Genomic DNA, 12,630 nt, shown 5'->3' on the forward strand with positions numbered 1-12,630 from the left:
CCACAGGAGTCTAGTTAATGAGCAGGTTATACAATATTCATTGTGTTGAGTTTAACTCTTCAAACAGAACGTCTAATTGCAAAAAGAAAAAAAGCTGCTAAAACAAAAAAAAGAAAGAAAGAAAAAAATGCTGCTAAATTACAGATGTTAAGACAACAAAGCCGGAAAATAATTCCCTCTGTTGATAAAACTGTCCTTTTGCTGCTCCCTCCACTAACTGCCCCCTGATGGGAGGCACAGTGAATCCCCATCCTCATCAGCTAGTCTCAGTAGCTCTGTTCTGGCTGAGACACTCTACAGGGTCTAAGGGGGACACTAAGACGCCTTCTCAGAGGACTGTTTTCTTGCTACCCACAGAGGGAGTGATCCAGTTGTATTTTGCTTCAACCAAAACAAAACTGTTCTCCCCAATCCTCCTGACATGCATGATCTCGCCTCCATCACTCCTGGCAGCTGCGTCCCCAGCAGGCTCACTAAAGGATACTTCCGTCCACTTGTGGCAAGACTGGGTATGCAGGTAGCGAAGGCCAACAGCCACGGCCATGCCCAAAGCAGCCTAAAGGCAAAGCAGGATTCCCAGCTGCAGAGTCCCGAGCTGGATCCCCAAAGGGGCCCTGGTTTCGTCTTGCCCAAGCTCAGGCCTTGGGTTTGTCTTCCTGGGGTGTCCCACGCCACTCTCCATTGCCCTCGCTCACTTTGGGCTCCTTGTGCTTTGACTGAGGCAGGAAGCTAGCAGAGGGTCTTGATGCCTCTGACTGGCCACTGGCAGTGGGTGGCCTGGAGGTGGCAGGGGTGTGGAGGACAGGGGTTGGATTGGCCGCCCTGGCCCCAAGTCCAGTGAGTGCTCCAGAGGACCAGAGGCGAGGATAGGAAAGATGGACAGTGTATAGAGGAGGCCTCATCACCGTCCTATTTGAGGCCTTCATCTTGTCCTAGAAAAGCAAAGGGAAAAAGAGAAATCAAAGGGGCTGGTCTTCCCCCCAAGCAGCCACTGAACTTTGCAACTTACCTGAATTCCTTAGAGAATCCCAGATCGCAGCTGAAAACCCAGCCTCATGCCTGCTCTTCAAAGAGCTCAGAGGGGGCTTCCCTGGTGGCACAGTGGTTAAGAATCCACCTGCCAGTGCAGGGAACACAGATTCGAGCCCTGGTCCTGGAAGATCCCACATGCCGCGGAGCAACTAAGCCCATGCGCCACAACTACTGAGCCTGCGCTCTAGAGCCTGCGAGCCACAACTACTGAAGCCCGTGCACCTAGAGCCCGTGCTCTTCAACAAGAGAAGCCACCGCAATGAGAAGCCCGTGCACCGCAACGAAGAGTAGCCCCCACTCACCGCGACTAGAGAAAGCCTGCACGCAGCAACGAAGACCCAATGCAGCCAAAAATAAATAAATAAAATTAAATAAATAAATTTAAAAAAAAAAGAGCTCAGAGGAAAATGTCCATGCAGATAAACATGCTCTTGTTATTGATGGGAACGGGGAAGCTAATGGAAACTCCACTGAGAGAGCATGGAGGCCACTTACAAGAATAAACTTAGGGTCCTTTAAGAGGCTTCTAGACCAATATGGGTGACAGTCATCTCCAATGGCTGAAAGCTTTGAGTGTGTCTTTTTATGCAAGAGGGACCATTGACTCTTGCTGTAGGTTCCAATAAATTTGAGTAAGGATATTATACCATGTTTTATTTTGTGTTCCTTTTAAGAGTTCAAAGGAATAGTATATCATTGGGCATGTATATTTTATATTGCCCATTGATCTAACCTCTGGGACCATACATGGTATTTTGAGGCCAACGTTATGAAGGACAGGGTGGGGGGAGGAGGAGAGAGGGCTTATTAACCCAAGTTAAGTGGGAAAACAACTCACTAAAACCATCAATTTCTACAATTGCCGATAACTTCAGAGACGCTGTGTATAATGAAAAGGCTGATATTGATTGGAAAAAGATGCTGTGTATATATCATACCCTTGCCTCCTTCTCTCTGATTTTGGCTACTAGTCTAATAGCTCTGATTTCTCAGCCTGGAACTTCCCACTCTGGCGTCAAAAATACCAAACTCACTGCCCATGCACAACTTGGCTGTTACCTGTTCATCCCTATCCGAGGGTAGGCAAGTTTCCAATGAATCAAAGCTTGAATCATTCTGAGTCCTAAAGGGAAGGGAAAAAAGGCTGAGAAGGAGTCCCTAAGCATTGGGTTTTTTTTTCTTACCTTTTATTATAAGAAATTTCAAAAGAAGCAAGTAGAATAATATAATGAACCCCCAAATATTTACCACCCAGCTTCAAAAATTATTAATTCATGACCGATCTTATTTTATCTTTATTCCTACCTACCTACTTTGCCTCCAGGTTTTTTTGTTTGTTTGCTTGTTTGTTTGTTTGATTTTTCCTTCAGAAATTAATTTATTTTATTTATTTTTATTTTATTTTGGAGTAGAGTTGATTAACAATGCTGTGTTAGTTCCAGGTATACAGCAAACTGATTCAGTTATACATATACATGTATCTATTCTTTTTCAAATTCTTTTCCCATTTAGGTTATTACAGAGTACTGAGCAGAGTTCCCTGCGCTAAAACCTTTTTGGCTATCTATTTTAAATATAGCAGTGTGTACATGTCAATCCCAAATTCTCAATCTGCCCTTCCCCACTGGTAACCATAAGTTCGTTCTCTAAGTCTGTGAGTTTGTTTCTGTTTTGTAAATAAGTTCATTTGCATTATTTTCTTTAGATTCCACATATAAGTGATATCATATGGTATTTGTCTTTCTCTGACTTTACTTCACTTAGTATGATAATCAAAAAGCAATGTTTCCGGGGGCTTCCTTGGTGGTGCAGTGCTTAAGGATCCGCCTGCCAATGCAGGGAACATGGGTTCGATCCCTGGTTTGGGAAGATCCCACATGCCGTGGAGCAACTAAGCCCATGCACCACAACTACTGAGCCTGCGCTCTAGAGCTTGCGAGCCACAACTACTGAAGCCCGCGTGCCTACAGAGCCCGTGCTCCACAACAAGAGAAGCCACCGCAATGAGAAGCCTGTGCATCGTAACAAAGAGCCCCGCTCACCACAACTAGAGAAAGCCTGCGCACAGCAATGAAGACCCAACACAGCAATAAATAAATAAATAAATAAATAAATAAATAAATAAATAAAAGCGACGTTTCCTATCACTGCTATGTATACTGATAAAATTACATTTGTTGGAAACACTGGAGTTTGGAGTTGGAGAGGGAATGGGGGTGGGTGGTGCGTGAAGATGGCAGCAAAGACTCAGTGAATGCTTTTATTGATTTATATAATTTATATTTATATATTATATATATTTACATATTATAAATGTATGCATCTAAAATATAAAACCTATATTTATATTTTATTTTATTTATAGCAGCATCTCAGAGACCTCACCCAGTCCAAGACAGTACAGTTTCCCCAGGTAATTTATATATCCGGCCCTTCTGACCAGTGGCTTTTCTACAATCAGTGTTTCTCACGCACTAAAGAATAAATATGGTTGAGATATTTTTCTGTCTGACTCCAAGAAGGTTCCATTTCCTCAGCACCCTTGTCTTTGGCCTCATCCCACCACCTGTCCCGAATGGCCCACCCCCTGGCCCATTACCTGTGGTGGGTGCTAGGGCTGGAAGCAAAGCTCTCTGAGGAGAATCCCCTGATGGCCATGAACCTCTCCAGCCCACGAACGTCCAGGGATGGTTCCAGGGTTGGGGTGCTGTCCCCGCTGGGTTGGTGGCCATCGCTGACTACGGCAGCTATGTGTGAAGATGCTTGGAATGGAGTCTCTGCAGCCCCAGGAAATTCTGTCACCCGAACATTGGCAGGAACAGGATCTAAGCTGTCTTCTTCTGCAGCTCCAGGGACGGCCACAGCAGAGACATCTGTGCGCTGCTGAGGAAGAGTGACGGGGACCCTGGGGGCCAAGCGGAGGCCCAGAGACACTACAGGGAGAGAAGGAGAAATCGTTCCTTTTATCGATTAACACGCACAGCCAGGACAATGGGCTGAATGCCAGAGATTTGAACGTGCCTGAGGACAGACCATTAAGTGTGAACCACTCAAAAGCATCACCATAAGGATGATCTGCTCAGTAGTAGAAACTCCTGACCAAGCAGCAAAGCACCTGAATTCTCATGTCTTTTTAAAGAGTAAGCTCCTAGCCCTTCTGGGCTTGTGCATTCTCAACAGTCACCAATCAGAGAATGTAGAAACCGCTGTGACCACCCTAGGTGTTCTCACTTCTGCCAAAACCTGCTTCTAGCTAGAAAATAAAATGGAATCCCACAAATCACGGATGTTTTAAAGCCCTAGATCATTCTTGCCATAGTATATTAACGCAAAAAGTTTCCCCAGTGATGGTAAGGACTCGAGGCTCTGCTATGGGCAGAGGTGGGATCACCGCCCTCCACTGTCTCCTTTCCCATCGGTGATTAGCTGACATGATGGCCCAGAGCATTAGAAATAGCTTCACAGAGGGCAGCAAACAAACAAGCACAGGTTTTGGAATCATTGTCTGGGTTCAGCTCTTCACTCCACTAATTCCTGATTTGGGGTAAGTCCTCCAGAGTGTCAGTTTCTTCTTTTGCAAAATGAGACCAGTAATGGTACCTACAGCCTAGGACTGTGGCAGGGGTAAAGTGAAATCATTGATGTAAACGCATGCAGCACAGTGCCTGGTACAGATGCGACGCGCACTACGTGTTTACCACGATGATGAGTATGGCGACCACGATGTTGTTCACAGAAAAGTGCTGGCAGAAGTTTCTCTGGCCAGGGCTCCTACTGGGTTGGATTGAATTCTTTCTTTCTCTCTCTCTCTTTTTTTTTTTTTTTGTGACACTTTGTTCTAATGTCTTCATTACTCAAAAATATCGAGATTGAAGTGAAAAATAAAGAAGGTTTACACAGACACGCAGAATTTAGCAAAAATTCTGACAGTTTTAACTCCTGCCTGAACTCTAAATGCTGTCAGACACTTTCTGCAGACCCACTGCATGCTGGGCATCATTCCAGGTGCTGGGGATGCAGAAGTGATGCCGATTGCTAACTGTTGTTTCTGAATTCAAAATCTAGGGGACAGACTCCTAGATGCCCAACTTTATAAATCACAGTGTGATGAGAGCTTCAATACCAGAGCTAAAGAAAGCAATTACATTTGCCTACCAAGAAGTAAGGGGAAAAGGCTCACAAAGGAGATATTTGAACTGCTCCTGGAAAGGTAAATAGTTCATCATGAGGAACAGTTCCGTTTAAGGAAATATCAGAAGGCAAAACATGGAGATATAAAAGTAGGTCATGCCTAGTGTGGTTGGGTAGGACCCCAAAGTGTTCCAAGGCTCTGCTGGAAAATAAGTTTGAGAGATACAATATACTATCTTCCCAATGGGACAATGTGTCACTCACATTTAGCAACTGAAGTCTTCTTACAGTTAAAAAATCCATTTAACTTTGTTAGATGACACCTCCCCCAATGTGTGCGCATGTACACACGCACGCACACACACATTCGTTTTTCCCTTGGGAAGCGCTGGGGTTTGAGTAGAGGAATGGGTAAGAAAACAGGCAGGAGCCAAGCGGACGAATGTGAGAAGCATGATAAGGAGTCTACCCTGTAGCTGCTCAGATTGGCATCCGCCACCCCCCAGGGGACAAGGTGCCAGCGGGGTCAACCATCGGAGAGACTTTACAGTACCAACGGGACCCATCTTCCTGAAGCCTCACTACTATTCATATTCATCTTAAAACAAACATGCCTGGGATCAGAATACAACATTTCTCATGATTTATAACATGAAACAGGAGACTTCAAACCCATGTTGGATTTGCAGGGTCTTCTTAAGGCCACGCTCTCAGACCCTGAGACATTTTCTCTGCTTTTAGGAGTATCTTGGTGAAAAGGTTGGAGGAGCAGTGCTGGGCAATGTGGAGAAGACAAAGGTTTTGGTCACAGGCAGAGATGGAGGGTGGCCCAGGGTTGGCTCTGAGCCTGGGTCTGCTAGACTAGCAAAGTCAGGGATTCATATCGGATCCTGGCCTCACCATGTTAGCCCGGAAAGGAAAGTGGAATTGAATGGATTAAAGGTTGGATCTTCTGTGCAGGTGATTGGATGCCTTTATGAAGGCATCAGAGCGCTTAACTAGAAATAAATAATGAAAATGAGTTCCATTTCACCAGGAATTTTCAGGTGGGTCAGACATTCTCTAGCTGGTTAGAGTTTTTTTCATTGTCTATTTTTGTTTGTTTGTTTTCTCAGAAGTTCATGGGCCAATGGAATCTAAAGTCACGTGGTGAGCCAGGAAAAACATCCATTGCCATCGAAACAGCCTCTCGTTCCTGATTCTGTTCTACAACCCAAGCTGCAAAGAGCCATCTACCTACCTTGGAAAGTAACAATCAAAACTGGATGAACTTACATAAAAAAAGAAAAAAGGGTTATTTCTTTCTGGTGTTCCCTGTGCAGCCTCAGGGGACTGGGGAAAACAGCTGAAATATCGTGGTGATTTGTTAAGCGTGGGAGTGGGGGAAGGTGTATGGCTATTTTTTTGGTTTTGCAGATCAGTTCCAATGCTTCGTGGCCCACCTTCACCTGTGAGATTGAGCCAGACAGAGTGTGTTTGCTGCAGCGAACGCTGAACTTGCAAGTGTCCTCTCGACCCCCACCCATGGCTGTGGGATCATGTCCCCAGGAACTGTTGACACTCCCAAGGCAGGTGTCTATTGGTTGGGTCCCAGGAACTGGAAACTGGCTGGAGTCACTCTTAAGTGAAAATTAGTAACTGTGAAAATAATGCTGCCAACCAGGCTGGTGAATGCAGTGGCAAGCTGTACCTGGGGCGGTTCCTTCCATGCCCTCCGGCCTCTGCCCAGGGGCTGGCATAGGTGAGCCAGGCTCCACGTGGCTGTCGGAACTAGCTCTACTGTGTGTCTGTTGAGACACGACAGGTGATTCAATCCTCGCCCAGTAAACGAAATATGACTGGACCACTGATAAACTGTGGAGAAAGAAAGCAGAGTGATTCGAGGATTTAGTTTCCCTTAAATCATACCTCGGGCTGTCCTGATAGAAAGGAGAGAACTAACAAAAAGATAAAGAAGAACCCAAGTCTACATGGATAAAACTTAGAGAGAGATGATTGTGTTACTCCCTCGGGTGACTTCATTCTTTTTAAAAACAAAAGCTCAATAGCAGCAAATAATTAAAATAAGAGACAATAGGTACAAATCAATTACCCTCCTGAATAAATGCAATCATTAAGAATCTCCTTTTGACTAAAAGGTGTCTTCTAGAACCGTCGACTCAAAAGGTTTCATCTTCAACTGTAACCATTCGCCATTACTGGTATGTCATGAATTGAATTACAGCTTTCATTGAAAATTTTATAAATCTGTTGTACAATTGTATAATCCTATTGGAATTGTAAATGTTATTGAAAATGAGAGATAAATCATTCATATTCTAAATAATATTTTGAATACATAATGCCTTTCTTCAGTAAAAATCATTTGCACCAACATGATCTCATTCATCCCCCCCCAAATTTCACCGAATTAGGGATTATTGGCAAGTACCATTTTTCTCACTGTAAGTATTCAGAAGGCAGTTATAAAAATGTGACGAATTTAGCTGAGATCACCCAGAGAGTTAAGGGGCAAGTAAAAGTCATGGTTCGTTGTCATGTCAAGGTTATGGTGGGGAAGGATCCTGGGAGGTGAGAGAATGTAGGAGGACTTGAGAGATGCTTCTGTCAAAAGGAAATAACCGTTTCTGAACTACTTCTTCTGTAGCACAGAGCAGCTATGACAGTAAATCTAAAAATACAAACGGAAGGGCTTTGAGAAATAAAAGTAACTGTACAGATTGAAGGCCTTCAGGCACCACACGTCCCTTGCATTGGAACCAAAGTCCTGGCAGGAGCTGGTTACACCAACAGTCGAGTGGGTCCTGGCCTTTCCAGATGGGCAAAGTCGTCAGGGCACAGTGTCGTCCTCCTTGTTTGTCCTTCCTGCTGTGTTAGGCCACCAGGAATGGATGGAAGGAAAGAGGACCCTGAGGGGCGGGGGACACACACCTCATCTCTCACGTTCCCCAGTGCAGAGGGGACAACCATGGGGTCTGGATGTCTCCACCCTTGGGCACAGCCTCCCTCTTCTGTATATGAGGGTGTAGGGGAAAGAAACTGAGGAATACATACCCTTTCCTAAAAACCAAAAAAAAAGAAGTTCACTTTCTTGGTACATGTGAGTGAAAAGAGGGACAAAGACACGGTCTCATTTTGAGGAACGATGATGCTTGTATGATGCTCACAGTTGCCGGGAACTGGTCCATGCAGTTGGCATATACTGGCTCCTTCGTCCTTATGCAGCACTACGAGGTGGGTGCTGTCATGATCACACCCATCTGGTGGATAATAAGCCGAAGCACGGAGCGCTCAGTGGCTCTGCCCAGGCCCAGGAAGTGCCCACTGTCTGCCTGTCTCTGTCTCTCTCTTTCTGGGCTCTCTCCCGACTCTCCCACCAGCAGCTCTTTTGTCCCCTAGTGAGAATTTCCTGGAGAGATTGGCCAAGGTTCATCTGTGCGCAGGGAGGAGAGACATCACACATTCCTGAACCACGGATAACAGCACAGAGGGGAGTTGGGACAATTTTTTTTAGTCCCCCCCCCGTAGAGACCCTCTAGTTGGGGCAGCCCCAGTGACCCTGTCCTTGTTATAAGGTGGAGGGTGGGAGGTAGGAAACAAGAAGGAAGGGAGGAGAAGCCCCCCCTCTTCAAAGTGGAAGCTCAGTTACCAAGAACCAGAACTTGACTCTCTTACAGGAACCTGACGTCCCCTATGGCGTGGGCGGGGACCCGCCACTCAAATGACAGATTTCTCTTCCGGGACTTGTCCACGTGGGTGACTGTGTCAGCCTCTTCAAAACAAGCCATCGGTTTGGAATGAGGAGGAATGAAAACAAAAGTGCCAGCTATCTGATGATCAGACTCTCTTCGGGCCTGAAGTAGAAAGCCCATGAAATCACGACTGCTCCTCACAGCCACTTCAACAGAAAGCATCCATTCAAGGTCAACACACTTGAGGGAGTTCCACTTGGTGACTTTACATGCGTATTTTCAAAATGAAAAGCTTAGGACCAGCCCAGCCCCCCAAAAGTAAGCAATTCATTAGGGAAAAAAAAAAGGTTGAAGTGCTATTTCACACCCAAAATAAATTCCATTTGTAAAGATGGAATATAAAAAGATATGTAAAAATGAAATACAAAAGAACTAGAAACAATAGTTTGGCTTTTTTTTTTCACTGTTGTTGTTTTGTTTTGTTTTTGCTTTTGTTTTTGTTTTTGTTTTTAATATTGAAGTTAGGAATGCCTCTCTAAGCAAATTCAGTAGCCATAAAGGAAAAGATGATTTCTTAAAATTCTCAATATAGAAGAAATAAAAAAACAAACAATAAAATGAGAAAGGTATTTGTAAGATACAACAGACAAATATACAAAGAGTTATGGTGAATTAACAAAAAGATGGCCAAACTGAAAATTATCAACAGACACAAACAGAAAATAAACAAGCTCAATCATAATTTTTAGAACAATTATAAATGAGACACTATTTTATACCTATCATGTTAACAAATTTCAAAATGTGTAATTATAACCAGTATTGATAGGCCAACAGAAAAACTAGGGCACTCATTCAGTAGTACTGGAACTGTAAACTATGCAACTTTTTGAGGGGGTAACCCGACAATATTTTCCATATATTTTTATTCCTCACACTAATCAGTAGAACAAAATGATTGGATAAAACCATATAGAGAGGGTAAATTTCATTTCCATTTATCACCTCTAATTCCCATCAAAAGAGTTAGCATACATCAAAAAGGAATGGAGCCAACTGTGCTGATGTGTTTCAGTTCACTGTAGCTATTAAATAGATACTTTCCTGTCTACGCTTAGCTACTATCTTCAACATCAGTAGCTTTCTTTTTTTTTTTAACTTTATATTTTACATTGGAGTGTAGTTGATTAACAATGTTGTGTTAGTTTCAGGGTGGAGGAGGGGTATTTATTGGTTGAGGGTAGCCCCCCCAGGGGTGTATATGTCTATGTATAACTGAATCACCTCAGTAGCTTTCTTTCTTTTTTTTCTATCTTTTTTCTTATTGGAGTATAATTGGTTTACAATGTTGTGTTAGTTTCTGCTGTACAACGAAGTGAATCAGCTATATGTATACATATACCCCCTCCCTCTTGGACCTCCCTCCCACCCCCTGCCCTCCCACCCCTCTAGGTCATCACAGAGCATTGAGCTGCGCTCCCTGCACTATATACCACAGGTTCCCACCAGCTATCTGTTTTACACATGGTGGTGTATATATTTCAATCCCAACCTCCCAAACCATCCCACTCTCCGCTTCCCCTGCTGTGCCCACCTGCCCGTTCTCTACATTCACCTCTCTATTCCTGCCCCGCAAATTGGTTCATCTGTACCATTTTTCTAGATTCCACATATATGCATTAATATACGATACTTGTTTTTCTCTTTCTGACTTCCTTCACTCTGCATGAGTAGCTGTCTTTCCTGCTTTTTCCAGCTGGCATCTTGGGAGCTTGGTCCAAGGTAGGCAGGTGTGACTCTGAAATGTGTGTATGTGTGTTGGGAGGTGGGATGGATGGTGGAAACACCCCTGGGGGGCTACCCTCAACCAATAAATACCCCTCCTCCATCCTCCCAAGGGATGATTCACAGGTGTGTTTCCCGTGGTTTCTCAGAGGGTCCCCACTGGAACTGGGCCCCAGTGCGTTGCCCACAGCAGTCACCCCCTCTATTTGACACCTCTTATTAGCGTTTCATTATTCCCTGTTGCCCTTTCCCCTCTCTCTCATCTATGCTTCCTGGATCACTCCGCAAATAAACCACCTGCACTCAAGTTCTCGCTCTGAATTTGTAGGCACCTGACCTAAACAGCAGGAAACGCTCTTTTCACTCCTCAAATGATTTTAGTTTTAAATAAGGAGGAAAAAAGTCTATTTCTCACACATCCTTGATATGTGACGTTTGTTCAGGGTGACTATATTTATACCTTATAATAAAGACAAAATAATTTTTTATTATAAGGCCATTTGTGCCTTCTTCTCTTAAAAAGATTAATATCACTATAGAGATTAGTTATATGATTTTCATGATACAAATATTTCATGCTTCATAGCTGCAACTAGGGATTATCATACTAAGTGCAATAAGTCAGAAAGAGAAAGACAAATACCATATGATATCACTTACATGTAGAATCTAAAATAGGGCACAAATGAACCTATCTACGAAAGAGAAACAGACTCACAGACATAGGGAACAGACTTGTGATGGCCAAGGAGGAGGGGGGATGGGGGAGGGATGGATTGGGAGTTTGGGGTTAGCAGATGTAAACTATTACATATAGAATGGATAAACAACAAGGTCCTACTGTAGAGCACAGGGAACTATATTCAATATCCTGTGATAAACCATAATGGAAAAGAATATAAAAAATAATGTATATATGTGAATAACTGAGTCACTTTACTGTACAGCAGATACTAATACAGCATGGTAAATCAACTATGCTTCAATAAAAAGAAAATTTTTTTAAACCCACAAATATTTCATGCTTATTTTTGGCTACATAATTTCTTCTTAGGATTAAGCCAAACTTTTGCCCAGGAAACTCCTACCTGGGACAAACACAACTTGGAATTTGTCACTAGGGCCCAGGGGCTCCTGGGGGTCTCTCAAAGCCTCTCCCATACATACCCGAAGCCGTGTCACCCAGTGAGTAGGAAGAGCTGCCGCTGAGAATGGTGATGTGGTGGGTCCTGGGGTTCTGAGGCTGGGCTGGAATGTGCTGGGGGTGCATGTCCACACAGGCCACCGAGCCGGCCCCATGGGAAAAGGCAGAGGAGCTGGATGCCAGGCAGAGAGCGGCACAAGCCCAGCCTGCGAGGGCAGCAGGGACCCTCATCCTGCCCTCTCCTGTGCCCTGATAAACAGCAGCTTCAATTCAGATGCTATTTAGGAAAACGATACGCTGTCTTCCTGAATGTGCCTGACCTGAATCCCACACTGCCTTTAAACCTGAAATACCTTTGGTATCACCTCCCCAGATTGTAAGCACTCAAGGTCAAGATCAAACAGATGTGCCGCATTACTATACATAAAATAGATAACCAACAAGGACCTACTGTAATAGCATAGGGCATTGTACTCAATATTTCGTAATAACCTATAAAGGAAATAATCTGAATAAAAATAGATGTATATGTATAACTGAATCAGTGTGCTGTACACCTGAAACTAACACAACATTGTAAATCAACTATACTTCAATTAAAAAAAAAAAGTATATCTCTTTAAAATAGCATTTAAAAAAAACAAAAAAAAAATCAATGTGGAAATGATCAATAAATATAGCTAGAACAACTTTTAACTAAAAGGAATTTCAATTGAATTAAAGTTTAAATGTGAAAAATGAAACCACAAGAAAAAAAAAAGATGTGCCAGACTGTAGGAAGTATTTCATTTCTAAACCCTTTTTTTTTAAACCTCTCTTCTTGTAATTTTTTTGTAAGAATGTTTC

General features: G+C 43.5%; 1 protein-coding gene across 1 annotated transcript; it reads right to left on the reverse strand.

Moving 5' to 3' along the window:
* Positions 1-328: 328 nt before the first annotated feature.
* REELD1 (reeler domain containing 1) lies at positions 329-12,015 on the reverse strand. The gene is given in 7 exon segments (XM_061191622.1): positions 329-674; positions 676-932; positions 2,092-2,155; positions 3,632-3,965; positions 6,854-7,017; positions 8,839-9,061; positions 11,808-12,015. Coding segments are annotated over 7 exon segments (1,596 nt in total).
* Between the last annotated feature and the right edge of the window lie 615 nt (positions 12,016-12,630).

Source organism: Eubalaena glacialis, chromosome 5 (assembly GCF_028564815.1).
Source record: "Eubalaena glacialis isolate mEubGla1 chromosome 5, mEubGla1.1.hap2.+ XY, whole genome shotgun sequence".
In the NCBI taxonomy this organism is placed as follows: domain Eukaryota; kingdom Metazoa; phylum Chordata; class Mammalia; order Artiodactyla; family Balaenidae; genus Eubalaena; species Eubalaena glacialis.